The sequence below is a fragment of the Amblyomma maculatum genome, chromosome 5 (assembly GCF_055883805.1).
Source record: "Amblyomma maculatum isolate TAMU_Amacu chromosome 5, ASM5588380v1, whole genome shotgun sequence".
NCBI classification, from domain to species: Eukaryota; Metazoa; Arthropoda; class Arachnida; order Ixodida; family Ixodidae; genus Amblyomma; species Amblyomma maculatum.
Window position 1 is genome coordinate 137,182,162 of NC_139348.1, and position 22,638 is coordinate 137,204,799.

General features: G+C 47.2%; 1 protein-coding gene across 1 annotated transcript in view; it reads left to right on the forward strand.

Annotated features, from left to right (window-relative positions):
* The window catches only part of LOC146189694 (uncharacterized), a 64,655-nt gene that overhangs the window by 39,968 nt on the left and 2,049 nt on the right, over positions 1 to 22,638 (forward strand). Inside the window, exons 3-8 of the mRNA XM_084605324.1 lie at positions 11,169 to 11,257; positions 14,402 to 14,709; positions 15,765 to 16,116; positions 18,252 to 18,539; positions 19,629 to 19,901; positions 21,333 to 21,539. Coding sequence (XP_084461450.1) covers positions 11,169 to 11,257; positions 14,402 to 14,709; positions 15,765 to 16,116; positions 18,252 to 18,539; positions 19,629 to 19,901; positions 21,333 to 21,539 — 1,517 coding nt within the window. The remainder of the gene's footprint in view (positions 1 to 11,168; positions 11,258 to 14,401; positions 14,710 to 15,764; positions 16,117 to 18,251; positions 18,540 to 19,628; positions 19,902 to 21,332; positions 21,540 to 22,638) is intronic.

The window sequence follows — 22,638 nt, forward strand, 5'->3', positions numbered from 1 at the left end:
CTCACTCACTTATGATCTCTTCACCCCAATCACTTGTGCCGAGAGCCTTACCCGGAGCAGGAAATGCGCGACCGAAGGCAGCCCTTATGCTGCCCCGATTGGAAATAAACCGCTGCTCCGAGCCGAATATAGGAAGCGAGGTACCGCACTACACGGTGGCATATACGCGAGCTCCCGCCGGTCCACCGTGGACAACAGCGCGGCGCCGCTCGCGCGCCCAAGTCGTGACCGGACACCGCGTGAGAATATTACTTTTCCCCCACAGCCACGCATATGTATGGGTCGTCGTATCTGGCCATTTTTGATAGTCGCATTCATACCTTCATTTTTTATTTCTTCTTTTTCGGGCTTCTCGTCCGCACGCACATTTCCTGCTGCCTCCATTTTATTATGCCTTCTAGTTTCTTCTTTCTCGCAGCTGTCCACTGCCGTTGGTTTATTGAGCGGGGCCGAGTAAAACGACGCCGAATTAAGCATTGCCACCGGACCAGTCTCCAAGAAAATTTTCGCACACGCGTTCCTCTCTTTCTCTCTTCCAACACCTCCTCCCTTCTCCCATTTCCCTCTTTCGGGTGCCATTGGAGTTCCGGGCAGTTGTTGGCCCCTGTTCCGACGGGAAGCGGTGTACGACTGAAAAAAGCACCACGAGATGATGGTGACGTGATGAACAGCTCACACTCACTCGTGACTGGGGTATGTCCTGCCGCGAAGAAGGAGAGAAAGGGAGGAATGCATTTCGAACGTCTTTCCTGCTTCGGATGCTCCAAATTCCAAATTCTGCGGCAGCCGGCTCAGCTTTCTTCGACGCCCCGCTGTCTGAACACTCCCTCTTTCAGCCTGTTCCATATTCAAGAAAGATTAATGCACAACGGAGTAAAATTGACAGCTACACCTAATTACATTGCATGCTGCAGTGAGATAGCATTGGAAGCTGCTTATGCCTTTACATTGAGATTAGGAAGATTCAAAGATTAGATTAGGAAGATTAGATTCATGGTTGCGTTTGCAGACCCGTACTTATCTGTCTGCACAAAACCGGACATCGTGGTAATGGTTAGATGTTTCCCCCCACGATGTCCCGAAGTGGAGTCATGGACGCAACGAAGATACATCCAGTTTTCTCTTCCTGTGTGGTGACGTCACTTTCCTTCAGCCAATGGGAATTATCCAATTTGTTGACTTGTCTTCCGTCAAACCACGAAACCCCATGATTACTATGACGCTTCCCTTCTCATCTGTACGGTAAGTGCCCAACGAAAAGCGCATGAATCGATGGTGACTGAAAGACCTTTTCAGGCGATATTATTAAATGGCTCATCGGAAGAAAGTCTCGTCAGTCATAAAATTCGGTCATTGGTTTGGCGGAAGACAAGTCAACAAATTGGATAATCCCCATTGGCTGAAGGGAATTGACGTCACCACACAGGAAGAGAAAACTATAGGCTTGGATGTATCTTCGTTGCGTCCATGACTCCACCTCGGGACATCGTGGGGGGGGGAAACATCTAACCATTATCACGATGTGCGGAAGAGACGTCTGGTTTTGTGCAGACAGATAAGTACGGGTCTGCAAATGAAACCATGAAATAATGGCCCTAATCTCAATGTAAAGGCATAAGCAGTTTCCAATGCTATCTCATTGCAACATGCGATGTAATTAGGTGTAGCTGTGAATTTTAATTCGTTGTGCATTAGTCTTCCACTGATATATAAATAGTAGAGGTCATCTTCGCTATCGTTTCTTGCCTGCCTCTCTGTAAGCCTCATCGTTTAAAAGAAAAAAAAAAGGCTAGAAAACGTTACAAAGATCAATCATTGGCTTCTTTGCGCACCAACGACACTGTCCTTACTGCTTTCAATCTTTCATTATTTTTTGCTTAAAAAATCGGAAACTTGCTCGCGCTGCTTCGCGTATGAAACCAAATGAATATCACAATGTTCCGAGGACATTGTGAGACAAGCACACCTTCAAGCCCGAATCGGCAGGGCGATTCAAATACGCAATGCCACCAGCGATACACTTAAGCAGGCGCGCGTGCACATTCGCTGCGGGTATTTGTCACCGATAGTACATTTATTTTTTTGCATTGATCACCTTCCTATGGCGCATTGGATTTTCATTTCGCCCTCGCTTTTTCCTTTCCGCTACTGCCTGGGCTTCCGTTGAGTACAGGTTTTAAGTTAGATGTTTATTTAACACTCCCGTATATTTTATTTGTTATTTGCTTTTTGCCAGTGAAAAAAAAAAAATCTTCACGTTTATGTAGGAAACAGGTCAGATGTCGTGAACACAAATGAAGTCAAGAACAGAAGCAGGAAACGGGAAACCGCATGTTGGAACAAATCGGAGACTAAATACAGAAACAGTGAAACACAAACGGAAAAACGCAATCATCGCACAAGTGGCGAAGGCCGCGACAGGGAAGCCTGGCTACTGCCTCCGCGCAGTTATTTCTTCGGGCAATTTCGGAGTTGCGCTCATGAAAGTCGAGAGGTTAGAAGGGAGCGCTCATTAACGAATCTGAGGAGACGCTCAGAGGACCGTAAGCCACGAGCAGAACTTCAATTAGAGCCGTCGTTTTCTCCTTGTTTTGTTCCTTGGGGGAGAAGAAAAGGGGGCCAAGCCCGTCGAAGTTAACCCGCAGCCGCTTATCTAATCCTCCGATCGCGCAAAGTCACCAAAACGTTTCCTCCTTCTCAGCCACTTACTTCCCACTAGCCGAAGAGCAGCCTGCTTTTACGGTTCTTTCTTCCTTCAGCACCGAATAACGCAAGCACAAAACGCTCTTGCCTGAAGAAGATGCGGGAAAGAAGGTAGGGGGGACTCTGAGTGTTCTTCGGTGTATAAAGACAAATTAGCATGAATCAAGAGTCGCACTAAAATAAAACAATAAAAAGGCGGCTCTTTAATCAGTTTCCCCCATCGGCAGCGCTAGAGCGGACTCGTCCACTAAGGAAACTTCTTCCGATGAAACGTTTAATCTACTTCCGTTTCGTTTCCACAAGAGACGATTGCAAGTGCCGTATCCGACTCTTGTTTCTATGCGGACCACGTTTAAAACTTGCGCTTTGCAAGGAAGCGCGCTGCTTGTTTTTTTTTTTTTTTTTTTAACGCCTGAAATTGCCCCACTTACATTATTTGTTCGGTTTTTTCGTTTCGCTTCGCTTCGTTTTCTGCTGAGTTTACGAGTGTGTCGTTGTCCACCGACGTTTCTTCCTCCGGCCGGGGAGAGCAGTTTTGGGTAGAGCCGAAACGTCCCGATGCAGCGAGGCCTTATAGAAACCAGGAAAAAATAAAATAAAAGGGGAATGCGTAGAGGAGAACTATCGCAACCCTGTAGCGAGCTGCTTGCTGGCGGCGCCAGTATGTACGTGAAAGGGAGCGGGCACAAATATATACAGCCAAGCGTTAAAGTTATACGCGAAGAAAGAAAGAAACAAACAAAAAACAGGCGCACGAGAAAACCCGAGGCGAGGTAACTTGCAACCCCTCCGTTTAATCCTCGCCCGATTTCCTTGTTCCAGAAATAAGCACAGTGGCGGATAAGTCCGCCGTGCTCCGTGGTCGCTCTCTACCCGAATCACGACTGAGACACGCATGTATCTATATGTATGCACCGAGGCGAGTGAGGGGCGAGGAGGGGGCGCTAAAAGGCGTGTGTGTGCGTGCATTCGAAAACTGCAGGGGTGCTGGCTCTTTCAAGCGCCCGACGAGAGCGTTCTGACGTCATTAAGGCAGCAGGGATCGCACTTACTCGATATAAAACCCCTACTCGATAGCGTCAGGAGGGCCATCTGCGAAAACGTACTTCTGGTGGGGTTAGTCATAAAACTTTGGTCAGCCGTAAAATTCGCTGATTGGTCGGCGGAATGAGTGACGTCATGAGGCCAAACAAGTGGCGTGGCCCATTTGGCAAGTGCATTGGTCAGTTACAGCTGACAGGTGACGTGGACCAGCGCTGATTGGTCGCCGGGCTGTGTGACGTCATGACAGGAACTGATATTGCCGTGTTTGCAGGTGCGCTTGTAGTTGGTAGGTGCGCTGGTCCCGTTGCGTGGCCGAGTGCGGTGGCGGGTTTAGCGTGAGCTGGCGGCTGCGCTTGGTAGCGTGCAGATATGTTTAGATAGCTCTGCATATCAGGTTGGAATGGTAGATAGAATCAACGCCACCTGGGTCTACCGTGCTAGAGACGAAGGCCACGGAAATGTATCGCCGGAGATGAAGTACATCGACGGCTGCACAAGCTTAGTGTATGAAGCGAGCAACAATGGCGGAGCAGGAGAAGCAGGCTGAACGGGCGTCAGGCTTTAATACTACCGCGTTCTCAACACATCCTGCAATTGTCTCCTCATATTTTTTTTTTTTTTTTTACTAGCATAACATTTGTTCAAGGGAAAAAAAAGAAGGAGAAACCTGCTCGTGGGAAATAAACAACATCTAAGCAGGTATGCAAGCACATCTTCTCGCTATTGCGAATAAACAAGAAAACTTCTACAATTTGTACCCCTCTTTTTTTTTTCTTCTCAACCTCAGCCCTTGAGTACTGAAAATGCTGACTGCTGGTGACACTACGGTGTCACTAGTATTGGCTACAAATAAGAAAATATGTGTATGGAAACTTCGTTGCTCTTCAGACACCTGTATAAGGCTGCTATACACAAAAGGATACGGTTTCAGTTCACAAACTCCCATAACCTATAGCGAAACTTGTCTCTACGCAGCTTCATCAGCATCGTAGTTACCGACAACCTCAAGCGCATAAAAATTGATATAAATGTTCTTTTTATGTTTTAAAGACTATCCTACGACCGAGAATCCGGGATTCGCCAATTCGCCGCGTTGCTTGGATTTTGCACCTTGAAGAACTTAGAGCCACATGGTTCCCCAGATGCACTTTTTAAATATCCATAGCACACTGAGCATCTGTGGTGGTCGTAAGAGGTGGACAGGTTTATTTTAATACTGGCACAAGCGGACTTATTGCCAGAATTTAAACACCAGTTCAATCACAACCACAAAAACGTCGAGGGATTCAAGACGTAAGCCCTTTTAGATGAGAGAAGCCCTGACCACAAAAAAAAAAAGTGTTATCGGGAACTGACTGCGCTGATGATTGCACTGATTACTAGTCTTAAAGGAGCTCAATATTATCAGGAAAAGCAGGAGCTCTCCGAATGTGGATCCCATGAGCTCACCAAGATACTTTGTTGGGCATGTTGGTAAACATTATTAATTGGTTCGCGCTGGATATCCCATGGATATCCCAATAATGGATATCTCATGAGTTCGTTGCTTACCTAAAGATGCGAATGGTCGTCCTGCATCGTCGGAATAAGCAAGGTCTGCACTTACGAATGCGCTCGAGAAAAGTTAAAATAAGCATTTTTTCTTCGACCGCATTACAGGCTTTGCGTTTTAAGGGACAGAACAACACGGAAGAGAACATCTCATTTTCGTACCAAGCAATGATTCTCCCGAAGTACGTAATTTACCTATGCAGAAATGGACACAATCATATTACCACACACATTTATGGTTTACGCATAGTCGATAATGAAGTGTATTTAGAGTACTACGTAATTCCTTACACATTACTGATGCGGGCACATTTCTCTATATGTAGGCTTTTAAATGAGATATGTTTTGTTATTCGCTGTGAAGCTTTTCATTTCTGTGTTTCACCTGTTATATTCCGAATTTTGATCTTACAAATTCGAAGAAAAATAGTAGAAAGGCAGAATCGAAAACTTACTATCATAGTTCGTTAAAAAATGACTGTAGGGATTGTTAGGTTCAAAACATTTAGGGTGGTTAGATATACAAACTCCACCTGCTCGCGCAACACGAGATAGCCAGAAAGGCACATTTGGTAGCACGACATTTTCTGGTATATTTAGTTCTTCTAGGAAGACTACCGGTAGCGCACGATGTCTCCTTCAGTTCAGTTCAGTCGTTCAGTCGTGTCCGACCCTTCGTGACCCTATGGACAATATCACGCCACGCTTTCCGGTCTCTCCCTATCTTCCTAACATCACATAACTTCATGTGCAGCGCCTCGAGGATGCCATCTAACCATCGCGTTCTCTGCCTACCACTTATCCGGCGACCCTCAACCTTTCCCAACATCAAATCTTTCTCCAGCGACTCCTCTCTTCTCATCAGATGACCAAAGTAGCTGAGCTTTAACTTTAGAATTTGACCCTCCAATGAGCAGTCGGTTTATGGTCGACAATATCGACTGATTTGATCGTCTGGCCGTCCAAGGAACTCTCAAGAGTCAGTACCACAATTCAAACGCGTCAATTCTTCGGCGGTCAGCCTTCTTCACACTCCAACTCTCGCATCCATACATCGCAACTGGAAAGACCATAGCACGAGTTATACGGATCTTGGTGGGCAGTGTAATGTCTCTGCTCTTTACTAGGCGGTCAAGGCTAGCCATGGCTCTCTTTCCCAGAAGCAGGCGTCTCCTAATTTCATGGCTGCAGTCTCCTTCCGGGGTAATCTTGGAGCCCAAGAAGAGAAAATCTGTCACAGCTTCCACTTCTTGTCCCTTGATGCTCCAGGACTTGATAGGGCAAGACGCCATGATCTTTGTCTTTTTAATGTTCAGTTTGAGCCCAAACTTCTTACGACACCATAATCGGCCGGCAAGATTCAGTATTTGCGATAAGCATAAGTTTCCTTCTACACCTCTGCGCTGTGATGTCAGACGCTGCTGCGGTTCAGCCGTACGCGAAACTTACACGTGTTTCCTACACAACACTAATCGCAAAAAGCGCATAACGAACGCTATATATACTGGCACGTATCAGGAAGAACCAAGCATCATGTTAGTAGCATACTGCAAGCTTGCTTCTCCTTAGCATCATAATCGTGTGGTGAAGCCCTCCTCCTCAACTCGTAGCTTAAGTGTAACCGCAATGTAACGGACCTAAAGCAACGACGAGGTTTTCTCGAGTTCGTCATTATTATTTATTTCCAATATTTCGACCTCTCTCCGTTTCGTACAGCGCAGGCAATCATCGCTTTCCTTAAGCTCATTAACCCACTTTATCACGTTTATTTCAAAGAACTCTGTTAAAAAAAAAAATGGCCTGTACCTATAGTTTACCACATTGTTACAATAAACAACCTGATTTCTTTGTTTGTTTATTTATTTACCCTCAAGGCTTTTCGGTGTTACAGAAAAGGGGGGGGGGGGGGGTACCCGGGACCATTAAAATATGAAGTTTCAAACAGAATCAACAATAATGTGCTTACATATAACGAATATAAATGCCGAAAACAAAGCCTTCGTAAGTTACAAAACTAAAAAAAAAAAAAAAAAAGATAAGTAGAGATGTCACCATAAATGGCCGATTTCACTAGTAAACTTCGGCTCGTCGACATAACTCCTGACGCGGATCTCCGAGTTTAGGTTGTACTGCCATCCGCAATCTAAGTTTCAGTCCGGTTGCCAGAACAATTAGCAATTCTCAAAAAAAAAAAAAAAAAAAAAGTCGTATCATCTTCTTGCTGTCAAAGAAGCGTAAACATCTCCATAAAGAGCAGTAAAGTCGAGTCTCATTAAAAGGATGATTACTAATGGTACTATAATTGTACCACACACCACGAAGTCATTTACTGTTTTCTTTATGTTTCCCTTACGCTTCCTTAGAAGCAGTCAGCGTGTTGCCAGTTTATATGCAGTGTGCTGCACTTACGGAGTTCTTGTAAGTGCTCAAGTTGAGCCACATTTGGGCCCGCTCAGCTGTGCTTACATTTGTTCACATTGTTTTTACTTTTCTCTTTCTTTTTTTTACCCGCGTGCACAAATATTGACTAGGTGTATGAGTACGCACAGAAACAGAACAATCAGTAAATAAACACTGCATGGAGTCCTTTCAAGCCCTGCAGGCAAGCAAGCTTCTTTTCAGAGTGCGGTACGACCGGAGTTGACGCCTTCGGAGCGTGCGTCTTCCGATTACGGGGAAAGGCAGGACATTTTCGAACACAGCTGTCCAACATACACCTCGGCGTCACGCGCGGTCGCGTCTATCACGCGACCAGCGTCCTTTACCCCGGAAAGAGGAACAGCTCTTCTAAGACACCCTGGGAGAGCTTATTTTTTGCGCCATCGGTCGATCACCGCCGGTTCGCTCACCTACGAACGTTATTCCCCGATCCCTGGCTGTTGCAATCAACCGAAAGCGAGCACGCGCACAACCTCCGCGAACGGCACTATTTGACAACTGACAGGTGCCACCGCGTACAAGAGAGTCCGCGTATGCTCGCCCGCGATGCCCATTCGGGGATAGGGGGGCTGAAGTTAAACTGCACCGAGTTCGTCCAGTCCAGTGTCTATTCATAGACCTTCGAACACGCCCGGATCGAACGCAGGAGCAACACTCCGCCTTGCTCGCCCAAGCGTGTAGCGCGTTCGAACGGCACCGCAGACTTAAAGGAGCGCGCTGATGCCTGAAAACAAAACGGAGCCCGTCGGAAAAGAGGCCCAGTGGCGACCGCAGACAAATAAACAGGAAATAACGCTGAACGACCACTCCTCCTTCCAGTCGCCGCGGTCCAGGAGACGAGTAGTACTGCCAGTGTGCGGGAGAACTGTAGGGACGTCGGCTCCTCTCGGAGCATCACTCGTCGAAGCGGTTCCGCATTATAAACTCGGAGCGCACCGCAGCGCTTGTGATTCGCGCGTTGCAGTTTGAAAAGCGTTCCGTTGTATCTGAAGAAGCGCACGACGGGTGGTCATACTGAAGAGAAGGGGAAACGAAAACAGTAAAAGCTATGCACATTTGCCGTCGAGCTGAGGGATACGCGAGACGGAATGAGAAAGCGAGGTCCGTGTGTGTACAAACGTATCTCCGCCTGAGATGACTGCTCCCGTCTTCCAAGTGCCGTTTTCACGGCTCGAGGGCCAGCCTCCGAAAAACAATGGCCGTGTCTCTCTGTCTCTCTCTCTTTTTCCCACTATCTCGCGTTTGACTCAGGCGCTTCTTCTCACGGGCGCGCGGCAGGTCAGAAAACGCAGTGCGGTGTGTACTTGGGCATGGGACGCGAGTTTCTATTCATCCCTGCGCACTCGTCGACGCCGCTGCATATTTTGGTTTTCTTCCCTCTCCGATTCACAAGCAGAGTAGATCTTCGCGTGTGGGCGGCTGTCTGCTACAGGAACAAAGCGAGCCGACTGATTAGCATCGGCAGTTTTCGGACAATTGTCTCTTCTTCCCTTTGTTGATTCCTTGCGCCGTTTCTAATGTGCGTAATTTTTAGCGCGTCTGCTCTCAGCTCTCTTTCGGTCCCGATTCTCTTTCCTCGCCCATAGTTCTTAGGCGCAATGTTACTATTTTTATTTTGGCGGTGTGTAGTATTGCGCAAAGGTATTACAGGAACCCCGATTCCTTTTTTTAACCGCAGTCGTTTTTTCTGTATGCTGAATATTTTACGGTGTGAAATCAGCGTGAAGTGTGTGTGTGTCGGTTCACATGGTACGAGAAATGTCACGAAGCTTCTTATGACCGCTGATGAGGGCAGCACAAACTGGCCTGTTTCGCACGCCGCGGAAAGGGCTCGTTCCGCTCGGTTAGACGGAACGTGCAAGCTGGTATCCGTCCGTGTTCATTGGTATGCTCATTGTGCCATGCCAACCATGACGTCACAAACTATAGTCATGTTGACCTTCTCCCTTTCCCATCTGTGTACAGAATAAATAGTCGAGCAGAAAACTGGTATCATTGCAAGACCACGTAGAGACATCAACAACACGATGTAATGTTGGAATTTTTATTTTTTGCTCCATTGCTGTGAACTTTTGCCATTTACACCAAAATGTGGTGTTCGCCAGCTGTTCCGTAACCTGTAGGGCTGATGTTTGCCTTATGTTGGGTAGGAACTCACTTCTAATTTAGCAGCCGCTCCTCGTAACGAGGAGCAGTTGCTAAATTATGGGTAAATAATCAACCATTACCAATTGACACGTAGGCTGGTACCCCCACCAGACCCAAAATTAAATAAAAAAGAAGCTGCTGCATGGAGGCGCTTGCAAACTAATACGTTCATGAATCCGGTCTTGGCGTACCATGTGTACACCGAGACGAGAGACCATGACGGATGTGGTGATTGTGGGGTGAGAGGGACCCTCGACCACATAATATGGAAATGCCCGCACTCTCTTGGTATGGGAAAACAATATAGTAAGTAGAGAGAACTGGGAGACCCTGCTGCAAAGCTCGGACCCTGAGCTCCAGCGGAACATCGTCCACCTGGCGGAGAAAGCTGCCATGGGACAAGGCCTGCCAGCCAGCCTTTAACGCGGCGGCCACCGTCTTAGAGGCCTACGTGCGGGGACGGGGGTGATCGCCTTCTTCTGGTGGAAAATAAAGTTTTTCAATCAGCCAAAAATCACTTCTATTTTAAGCACGCAGAAATGAACGTTGTAACTGATCGCAAGTTCATCCATAATTGACAATTTAAGCGGCGAAAAACATGGCACCAAGGAAGACACAGACATGGCCGCTGTTGATCCTCTGTTTTGCGCTGTTTAAATGGTATGCCAAGATGTACCAAGCGACCCGGCTAATTTCTTTCTTGGCATCTAAAATTGATAACCACTGAGTTTGGTTTGTTTGGTTTGCGGAGTTTAACGTCTCAAAGCGTGTCAGGCGATGAGAGACGCCTTAGTGGAGGACTCCGGATTGTTTTGAAATAGTGATTAACGCCTTTTGGGATTTGCATTCGTGTTTGAATCCCACATTAGCGTCTTATTCTATTTGTACGTTCCTGGAGTGTGTTTGTGTCAATGAGGGGGAGGGGGGGGGGTGCATGAACGACTGAAACCTCTACATGTATATCCTGTCTCTTTCACAATATGCCATTGAGGCAGTGAGAACAACGCGTAAATTGAGATGAATAGAAAATAAAATACTTCTTAACTGGCTGGACAGAGCACCCCATTCGCGCCAAACCTGGCTTACTGATGTTACTAACTTGGTTTGTTTATGGAATATGTAGATGGTTTGCGTTGGTTAAGGCTTCCGCGGCTCGTCGTGCGAACGTTTGCACAAATGCTTGCACCTGAGGTGTACTGTGCGTGATGAATCTGTGTTTTCGGCAAGGAGAGAACGGAAACTCACGTACCATTTCTCCCTCTCTTGTACCCCTCACTTCGCAGGCGTGGTGGCGTGGGCAGTGAGTGCCGAGACAGTCATGGCCTCCGCCCTGGACAAGACAGAGTCCCCCATCCGAATTCAGGTGAGCCACGTGAGTACACCCCCCCCCCCCCCCCTTCCCCCCACGGGAATTTCACATTTCACTTGGGGAACGAGTTTCTTGTGCGTAACCCTAAATGCATATGCGGACTTAGGTTAAGGAATGGGAGAAGGAAGGGTGTCATTAACACCCCATTCGACCTCATTCAGAGCAAGAATTTTGAATGTTTTTGTGTAAAACCTGCAGTGGGGTCCTTCAATCTTCGCATTGGTAAAGTGCATTTTTTTACGACATAGTCTCATTATAGAAAATGTGGAAATGACAAAACCGCGATGCTTAGTGTAAACCCATCATGCATTTAGAAATTTTAGTCATAATTAATGAACCATTTTTTTTTGTTGGTACATATTCCCATCAGCCTTCCCTTACGCCGATTCTCCTTTCATTGCCGACGTATTATCGAGGCTACTTCGGCGTGCATTGTAACATCTTTACTATCGCTTACCTACCATCCTTCTGAGGACTGCCTCTGAACTGTCCGTTGCTCGGTGCAGTACTCTTCAAGAGGAAAGGATATTAACGAATACACACAGTTCGTACTTTTCTTCATCTTTGTACAGTTAGTCATTGAGTCCTCTGAAGTAAAACCAAAACAAACAAAACGATGGCTGAGCATGATCGGATGACACCCGAACAAACAGCCTGCGCGACGTGAATTAATTCCTAGCAAAGAGCGGCTTTCTCCGAGTCACCCATGCAGAACACAGTGATCACATCTGTTACGCCAACCCAGTTCCGGTTGAGGCATCTTTCTTCCGCTCTTCTCATTCCACTTTAGAGAAGTCGCAGAGGCTCCTGGGTGAATCCAGCCAACGTGAGTGCCAGCCTGCTGCAAAATGCGCGAGGCACTCTCTGAGTCCCGCTCGACTGGATTACATTGCTGAAAGCGAGCACTATATGCACCAACGTGCACTCTCAGTTGGCGCACAAAAAATGCAGATGACACGCAGCGTGGCGACGCTTCATAAAGCACTAAAAGCGGGCGGACATGGCGTCGGATTATGCGGAAGTGACGAACACGCTTCGCTGCACTTCCCGGCGAAAGCTGTGCGGGCTTCGTAACGAGAGCAACGCGGATCGGCTGGCCCAGAGGAAGCGAGCGAGACGCACCAGGACTTGCTTTCTATAGTAACCCAGCAGGAACAAGTGATTTTTCCAACTGAGCAGCAACGGGAACAATACCGTATTCTCCTTGTTGCATTGAAATCTATTCCAACAGCACCCAGATTCATCTCACAGATTGCATCTTAGAGAGTGCATTCCATAGAGTGCATTTCACTGAGTGCACTCCATAGAGTGAATCTCACAGAGTGCACTCGCTCATCTCACAGATTGCAGCTTGTGATCGGAGCTGACAAAGAGGTCACACTACTATAGTTGATCGCTTAATAAGTAGCTTTTTAATTTCAAGCCTCTATTACCCTACAAATACCCATTAGCACACAGTCAAAGGCTACCAGAACATATGAAAGACCCTCCGTGAGATATAAAATCACCGCTTTAATCAAGCTTATGAGTTGCCTAAAATGTATACAAAATCACACCCTTTCCGTGTCTGACACCATACACAAAAGGTGCATTAGGGTACATATACTCCATTTGCAGCAGTGCTTTCATTAAAAGGGTGCGTAAGAGTCCCAATTCACCATTTTTGGAGCTTCCTGGAGGGTGTGAGTTATAGCCACGAAAATACACCTTGAAGGGTGTGATTTTTTTTACATGTGCGTTGACGAAGAGTAACGACGTTTCTAACGCGGGATTATGGCGTCCTGGAGTGTTGGATTCCGATCTCAGTCGCCCATCTGGAAAAAGAAGCCCGAGTCGACATTACCTGGCAACTCAGCCTTGTCATGTGGTCTACTGACGTTACACAACCTGACGGCCACTAAATGAACGATGTTGTCACCTCCTAACTTCACCCTGCCATAGCCATTCCCCTGATTGTTTGCTCACAACACCGACAAGGCCGGATTGTCTGGAGAACGAGGTCTGTCGCGTTAAAATCAACTTATAGCCAATTGATCAATCCTCACTTATGACTTCTTACATAACTCAGGCACGAACTTCCAGCCCGTGTACCTCCTTCTTGAGCGTTAAAGAATCCTTTCTGGAAGACTGTATCCAGCGGGTGTAAATTCGTGCTTTGTATTTTTCGCCTCTGCTTCCTTTTCTTGTGTTTTGGTTTAGTTTGGTTTGTGGGGTTTAACATCCCAAAGCAACTCAGGTTATGAGAGACGCCGTAGTGGAGGGCTCCGGAAGTTTCTACCACCTGGGGTTCTTTCACGTGCACTAACATCGCACAGCACACGCGCGCCTTGATTTTCGATCAAAAAGCAGCAGCCGTGGCCGGGATTCGATCCCGCATCCTTGGGCACTAAAGTCGAGCGGCTAACCCCTGCAACACCGCAGCGGGTTTTTCCTCGTGCTTTGTGATTATTAATATTCGTGCTAGTTCGTGTATTCAGAATGATTCACCAGGCACCCCCTGTTCTAGATTTATTATAAGCCAGTACATCACAGACTTAAAGCTGAGCACAACTCTGCATTCTGTTGGGTTCTCTTATGACTCCAATGCTTATATGCTTAAAGCTTATATGCTTATAAGCTTATGCCTAGCTTCCTGCACATGCCTAAACGAAACGCGCACTTTGTCGCGAAGTAACACAGCCACCCTGAATATTATTATCCAGGGTGCTCCTTCCACAGCACACCGGGAAAAACTCTTCATTAAACAGCGGGTAAACAGAGTTTTTCGCTACATGTATGCGACCTACTATGCCAACATCGTTGCTAACACTGGAGGAAGCAAGATTCATTGTAAATAAAAATCGCACTCTTCAAGGTGCATTTCCGTGTATATCTCTCACTCTCCTAGAAGCTCCAAACAGAGTGCATTAAGGTGCCTATGCACCCTTTTAATAAGTGCACTGACGATTAATGCACCCATTAAAAGGGTGCATCAGTACCCCAATGCACTTTTTTTGCAGGGCGTAAGTTATAGACATGGAAAGGGTGCGATTTTGTTTACAGTGTATAGAGCTGGTTATGAGAGACGAAACTAGCACGCCTAAAAAAAGTCTCTCAAATGCCCGTCTGGATATCGCACTCAACTGGGTGTACACCGTACGCACGCAGGACCGGTCGCCGTACGACGACCGCCTCGACGAGACCCCGTTAGTGCCATACCCTAAGCAGCCTCCAAGTCAGGCGATTACACCGCCTTCGCCTCTCCCTGCACAACCGGATATCAGCGGCAGCAGCAGCATGGAGTCCGACTACGGGGCCAACTCTCTGCCCGTGCTGCCGGAGCAGCCCAAGCCGGGGGCCATAGTCGAGGCCACCACCGTCGGCGCCGACGGGGACAAGCCGGTGTACGTGGTGCACTTTGTGCTCGGCGACAAGGACGCCAAGGGACGCGACAGGGTCACCACCACTACGCACAGGTATAGTAGAGTGCCCCCACCATGCTTGCGGCTGTTTACCAAGCTTGCGGGATAGGTGCACGAACTCTAGATTCTTTTCTGGACACAGGCTTCTAGAAGGCAACCAGAAAGGAATTACGGTGTTCTTTAGGGTACACCGACGAAAAACTCTGAGGTCATGATTCTTGCTGTTGGTCCGTCTAATCAGACAGGAAGCGGCCAGTTGGCCTCGTTTAGGTCCATTTCTAAAGTAGCCAGGGGTCTTTGAGGTCATCAAACGCACCTGGGGAAAAGGAAGGCGAGGGAAAACAAGGATAAAAATCACTCTCCTATACCTTCCTGGCTTTAAAAAAAATTTCCAGCCGATTTAGCCCAGCTGGCCAAATGCGAGCATGTCCTTGACATGCTTGCGAAGCTTGAGCTTTGAAACGCGTGGCTCGTCGTTCAGGCGTGTTTCATACGGTTTTCATGGCGGTGTTTCATGGCATCGGCGTGGGCTCTGTAGTGAAAGCCCTACTGCTGGCGCGGTAAAACCTGTTTTCTTTTTTCACTTCACTACCACACTAGGGCTTCAGCGACACCCCAGCTCGTCTACCAAGCGCTTCTGAAAAGTTCTGAGATTTTATACGCACAGCGTACATTACTACAGCAGTGCATTGCACGGACCAGCAGCAGCGGTTGTGGCGTGGCCTCGAAACATTTGGCTGCGACTGTATACTCATACCATGTCTCCGACGTGCGTATTTAAGCAAAATCCTGAAGCCAAGTGCTCTTTCCTCTTCTCAATTTTGTTTCCCTGGCCCCTACACCTAACTTCAGGGGACGCGGCAGCCTAGGCCGACTCGTCTTTAGTTCCTTTTCCATGCATCACCTCTATAGGTTAGCTTGAACAGTTTGCTTAGGCTGTGGTGGCTACCAAGGCATTCTTTCAGCCGATTTCTTAGAAAGAGAAGCATGAAGATAATTAACATACGTGCTTGTCTACTACAGTGCATATTCCCATGTTCACCTTCTGCCATGTCAGCGGCAAAATCAATGACCTGAAAGTAAATGTCTTGTCTCATATGCGTCCGCAGCTTGGCGTCCTCGAGCGCTGCTCCCAGCACCCAGAGCACGCCGCCGAGCACATCCAAGCGAAGCACTACCACGCGGAAGACCACGACGACCAGCACGACGACCTCGACGACGACCTCTACAACGACGACGCGACGGCCGCGCACCTCGCCGTCCAGTCAGGTGCCGCCCTCGAGCGAGCCGCCCACGTCGACGCTGAACCCACACTCGCCAGAGTTCGCCGAGATGCTGAACCACATCCTGAACGCCTCCAAGAACGGCTTCGGCCGTTCACCGCAGTTCGTCGTGTTCGCGCCCATGCCGCCCGCAGATCACAAGCACCCGCATCAGCACCACCTCGAACACTTGTCCAAGGTGGGTTCACCTCTATACAATAGAAATTCGCTCCCATAAAATTTGTATTCGCGGAATTTAAAAAAATACTCAGTTTCTTAACTTACCCCTTAAGAAGTGAATGGCAAAAGCCTAGTAGTAGTAGTAGTAGTAGTAGTAGTAGTAGTAGTAGTAGTAGTAGTAGTAGTAGTAGTAGTAGTAGTAGTAGTAGTAATTAGTAGTCAATTTAGTCATTACTCCTTAGTACTAAGCATTTTTATTCATTTGTGATCAATTCTATCATTACAAGTCGTCGTTAGAGATATTCTTCATTGCAAGTCATTGGTTGTCATTTAGTCATTACTAATCATTACTGAGCATTTTAGTCATTTGTAATCAGTTGTGGTCGTTACAATTCGTTGTTAGACATATTGATCATTAGAAGTCATTAGTAACCATCACAAGTCACTAGTAGGTCATTTTAGTCATTACTACTCATTACTAAGCATTTTTAGTCATTTCTAATCAATTGCGTTCGGTTAAACGCATCAAAGTTCACCGGCGTTCTATAATTGATTTACAGGAAAGAAAAAGTGCAGTATCCATCGCTGGCGGAATCTCGCTGACACATCTCGCAGGCAAATCTCGCCGACTTAAAAATCAGAGAGGCGTTCAAGCTCTATTTTTTTTTTTTAATTTTAGGTACTCGACAGATAGTTCTATTCGGATCCTTCCCTTCCGGTTCCTCATTTGCGTACACAACTTCGCCACCCGTTCAGTCACTGATCCTTCATTTTGTGCCTGTATGGCCTCACACATAGTCATCAGCGTAGAGTTATAAGCTGTTCAATTATGTGAAGGACCAGCTGACGTACGTAAAAATCCCCGCTTTAACCAAGCGGTAAGAACGTGCCTGCGTTGCCTATATAGGAGTATCACGTGTCTGACTCGGGATCGAAGGGTACCTGAGATTTCGATTCCAACTCGCCCTCCCGTCTAAAGGAAAAAAAAAGAAAAAGAAAAAACCGAGTTAGCAGTGCCTGCCAAATCAACCATGCCACGTGGTTTCATGACGTCACACCATCCGCCATCTAATCAGTGCGTGGTCATGTCAGCTACCAACTACCAATCACAACGTCGAAAACGCCGTCATCGGGTTATCTGGAGAACTGGCCCTTTATAGCCGGCTCTTTAAAAAAAGCATATCTTTTGCAACATATTAATGCTATTAGAAGTCGCAGATTACTCGCAGTTAACTCCACGTGCAGTAAACTATTCAGAAACCGTGTAAGAATTGGCGCCCTCTGAGCAGCACTCAATGTTCGTTGCTTTGTCTAAAAACATATCTCCTCCCAGCAGTGAAATATCCACGCAGTGCCTCGTGCAATACCATGATATATATTTGGAATTTTCATTTATATGCGAATTCTGTTGAATTTGCATTTATCTTAATATACTACGTAAGACCTACCGGCAACACGCGCCAGTAGGAAACGGGCCCAGAGCAAAGGACATGGAGAAATATTACAGAGGAAACAACTGGTGAGCCTACGTGTGTAAATGTTTTGTGTATATTCGTGGGAATTATCATGGCTCGAAAAATGTGTTTGGGTTAATGATTACAAGTCGAATTTTCCCAGTGTCTGATTAGGTTAAGCTGAAATACAATGTAATGCTGGCCTCACCCAGCACAGTTAGCGCCACCTGTCAATCAAGGTACCTTATAATATTGAAGCTTTCTTTGAGCGACATTAAGCATATCAGGGTATATTTGAACGCTGTAGAGGATTAGCGGTGATGTCCTTCCTGGGAACTTAGCTGAAACATGGTTCATATATAGCCGCAACCATCTTGAGATAGGGATAACTGTCGACCACTGGGAAAGAGGACGCCTTTACCCAGAAGGAAGAACCCACTAGAATACCGCTGAAAGTTAGGGATTCAGGCTGTATGAGAAGGGCTCGTTGCATTATTCGGAGCTATATAGTATAGTGACACATGAAGGGAACTTGACAAGCGCTGTTTGGGCTGGCGGCACTAAAGCGTGATTACGCAGCCATCTGTCACACTTTCTAAATGTTTGTTCAAGTTTATGGCAAAGAAACCGAAACCATGAAATCGGAAACCGGAATGATGACGCGGCCGGTCTGTAAACAGAGCGCGCTTCTCGTTCTCAGGCCACCCGGTACCACCCCGTGGGCGTCCCGGTGAGCCAAGAGGTGATCTCCACTGCGATGCAGCATGCACAGCCTCCTCCTCCTCCGCCTCCGGTGCCTTTGCGACTGCCCATCCGGCCGCGCGACGAGTACCACCCGTTACCGTCGCACCACCATCCGCACCACCACCACGAGGCGGCGCTGCCCCCGAGGCAGCAGTACTTGCTACCGCCGCCCCAGGTGCTCAGCCGCAGGAACGGCAGCAATCCGAACCCGTTCCAGCCACCTCCTCCACCACCGGGATTCCAGGTATGTACTCGTCTTACACGTTCCCCAACAAAACTACCTTTCAGAACATAAGGCTACGTGGTATGACTACCTTAGTTGTTGCACAGCATATTTGAAGATCACGGTATTACAAGCATGACAACTACAATATCAGTAGAGTGACATAGAGGAAGACGCTCTTTCCGCTAACTCCTGCATTAGTCATATGGTCTGTATTTAGCATAACTCGCCTTAAGGATATTCTGGTGGAAATCAAGAAGAAAAACTGATGGGCAAGGCATGTAGTGCGAAGAGAGGATAATCAATCGTCCAAAAGGGAAACAATTTGGATACCAAGGAAAGGAAAAAGTATTAGGAAGCGTCAGAAAGTCACGGGGGCGGATGAGGTTACGAAGTTCGCTGGGGTCAAGTGGATGCAGCTAGCACATGAGCGGGTTAACTGGAGGATAATGGGAGAGGCCTTCGCCCTGCAGTGGGTATAGTCCGTCTGATGATGATTTCTTTGGCAAGAACTGGTAGGCACTAGACAATGGCTATCCTTTTGGTCATCGTTATCGTAGTGGGTACCACCTCCAAAAGAATATAGAAACGACAGCAGAAGTCTTTGTCGACTTGGGTACTGTATATTTTGGGGCCCCGTCCCCTGGTGTGAGGGCACAGTGCTTTAAGAGATACTAGCGAGTATTAGAAAATTGATCCCTTTACAGTACTGGTCGTTCAAGTATGATGTTATACTAGACAGCCTTGATATGTACATGAAGATTTAAACTGATCGTCTGGGAAGACTGTTGGGGAAGGGCATGTACTGTACCTGTCTTTATTCACCACTTGCATATGAAATTAGTGGAAAGAGAATGTGGGATATAATGATGCAAAGTAAGGCTTGACGTGTATGAATTAACCATGTCTTTACCACCAAAAAGTGTTTGGTGCCATTTCTTCAAGCTTTCCATGTATTTGAGGCCAAGACCCTATCCATGTAAATTCGAAGCACGTTTGCCGCGGCAGGCTTTGCCCGTTGTACGTTCGTTGTATGTTTTCAAATACGTCTTCATGGAAGAGTCTCTCCAAACGTCCTGCTGATGTTTTTCATTTCATCCATACGCACAGTCCAACCCGGTTCCGCCGCCACCACCGGAGCCTGAGCCACCGGCTCCGGGCTTCCAGTCGGTGGGCGGCTACAGTGCTTCGCAGAACCACGAGATGTACGCGCCGGTAGCCCAGTCTTCATCGCCGTACAACCCGCCTCCACCACCGCCACCTCCGCCACCGCCGGTGTCGCACCACCACTCTCGGTACGGGTCTCCGTCGCGCTACAATGACGCAGTCGACTCACAGCGGGGGCTGTTACACCCGGCCTCGGAATCGGCATTCCCCAACAAGGTGAGCACAGCGACAGCGCATGGGAGAAGCAGAAAGGACGCAGGAAGTCGGCATGCAGCGATAGGTTATCATGCTCTCACGGCAAGGGCGTCACTTTAGCACAAAAATCAAAGCTTTTCAAGCTTGAAAATATACAAAATTTAAACAGAGACGTTTTATACATCGGCCACTTTGCCAAGCAGACAGCGGTCATACCAAGATCGATTTTCGTACGCGGATCTCAAAGGAAAGACTGCACCGCCAGTCACATTCCAATCGGTAAACACGCAGCCATAGTTTCGAAGTCACGATTTGAAATCGAGTTGTACGCACATGTACAATAAGAATTAAAAAATAAAACAATTCTTATGCTTTTCTTATCTCCTGCTAAAAAAAATGAGAATGGTTCAACGCTGCTGAACCGAATGTGGAGCGAAAGCATTAACTGCAGGTGACTGAGCATTATTCTTCCTCGTCTTCTTCTTCTTCTCTTTCTTCTTCTTCGTCGTCTTTTTGCCTTCTTCTTCTTCTTGTTCGTCTTCGCCCTCTTCGCGGCTCTTCAAGGTGATTCGTGCCCACCGGCCACCGGCTACGCGACGACGCGAAACCTGGTGTAATGTTGCTTTCGCAACAAAAGAGCAACATTGGTATGATCAATGGCTACAAGAACCGATATAAGCAGTTTTTACTGGGAACAAACATTGGCTGCACTTGTGCGCATTGTTTCCTTTAGGATGACATTTGAGTTAGTACTTGTCGTTTGGTTGACACACGACATCGAACGCCATCGAGCTGACCATACCTACAGTTGTTTCAGGGGTGACGCTTAGTAATAGAGTCGAACGTTGAGCTAGTTGGTCACGCATCTCTTGGAAGGAGGCAGCAGAGCAGGTAACAACACAAAGCATAAAAAGCACATACAAACACAAGGACAACGCTGCACTGACAACTATATTGACAAGAAACCGCACATCATCTCCCTTCACTTCACGTCTGCAGCCAACTTCTTCCTTGTCTTTAACATCCTGCCGGTTTGCGCATAAATTCTAATTCCTTCTTCAACAAAACTACTGAAGGCATACTGACACATTGGTCTCCCAAGTCACAGTTTGCATATGCTTCATACATTTCCCTTGCTAACTTATGCTTCATCTTTTTCATAACCTTAACGTTGTGAAGGTCAGCCAGACATTTTTGGTCTGTACAACCAACGCAGTCTTTGCAGTGCACAGCGAGATTAGTGCCAGACTTGTCCGATATTTGCTATAGCGTGCTCTCTAATCTTGTAATTGAGACATCTTCCTGTCTGTCCAATATATTTCTTTCCACAATGCAAGGAATCTGATAAGCAACCCCCTGAATACACTTAGAGTATCTAGTCCGGTGCGAACGAGGTGACGCTTAGTGTCGCGCGTGTTGCCGGTTCGACTTGAACCGTTCTTCTCCGTCCAGGATCGGAGCGGGTTCGAGATCCACGCGGGCGACTCGTACGCCAGTCACGGCAGCAGCCACGGTGGCGGTGGCGGCCACGGCAAGGGCATCACCTTCACCATCGGCGGTGGGGACCATGGTGGTGGTGGCGGCGGACACCATGACTACGGCGTCAGTCCCATGGGCGTCATCAAGAACCTCTTCCTGCCCTTCCTGCCAAAGCCAAAGGTGAGAGCTCTAATATATGTCATCATATGCAACAAGCGATATAGCTCACAAGGCCGCTACGCTTTTTGCCGCCTGCAGCCAACAGAGTCTGAAGAATCATAGAAGCCTCTCTTTCCACCTGTTTCACCTTCTTGCGAAGCCTTCAGAAACGAATCGTCAATAGACACGTCTAAGTTGCATATCATTAGGCCTAGCAACCTGCTTTGGAAGCAAAGAGTGAATATGTCTGACACGTTTCGCCTGGTGTTTGAGTTACAGTCTTGCTTTGTTGAAGAGTTACGCGTTACTCCTACAAGTAGTGCATAAAACTGCCGAGAGAATCAGCAGAGAAGATGACCTCTCCAAGCAGCCCAGCCCGAGATCGTGTCTCGCAACTTGCTACCGCTGTGCTATCCCGTCTAAAACCGCTGGCCATCATAAAAATACCCCATCTCTATGATATTTTTTCCCGTCTTAATACTGGGTAGGGATGAGAAATTGAGCAGTCTGATAGCATAACACCTTTTACATGTATTTACTGTGGGATCGGTTTAAAGTGTAGTTTAGTTTACCCTTTGATGCTTGCACAATGCAATGCGGCTAAGATGATGAAAACAATAACGGAAACAATAACAAAAAAAAAGGCTTCTCACGTGGACAATACAATAGTGCAGCACTTACCAAACCGATGAACGCTTTGGGAGAGCTTAAAATGAATGGTAGCTCTTTAAAATGTAAATTCTTTTATGTGCAAAAGCCACATAAGCCAGCCACGTAGGTTATAGCGTACAGGAGTAGGCTGCGTTGATCTGAACTTCATGAACTTATTCACACGCTAAGTAGAATTCTAGCGTTTAAGAACGTTTTCCTGCTCGCCACAGGCGAAACGAGGCCTCTATGACATGGAATATTATCCACATTCTCGTGTTTTTACAGTAGAACAGCATAGGTGAGCCACAGCAGTGAAGCTAACAGTTGTACCTAGGATTCTCACTGCAGCGTAATGACCTGACATGTGGACGTTGCCACGTATTGTGCCGAATACGGCAGTGACCAACTTTCATTTCAGGCATAATGCCGCGTTTCCAAGTAAAGCAACACCACAGGGACCGAGTTGGAC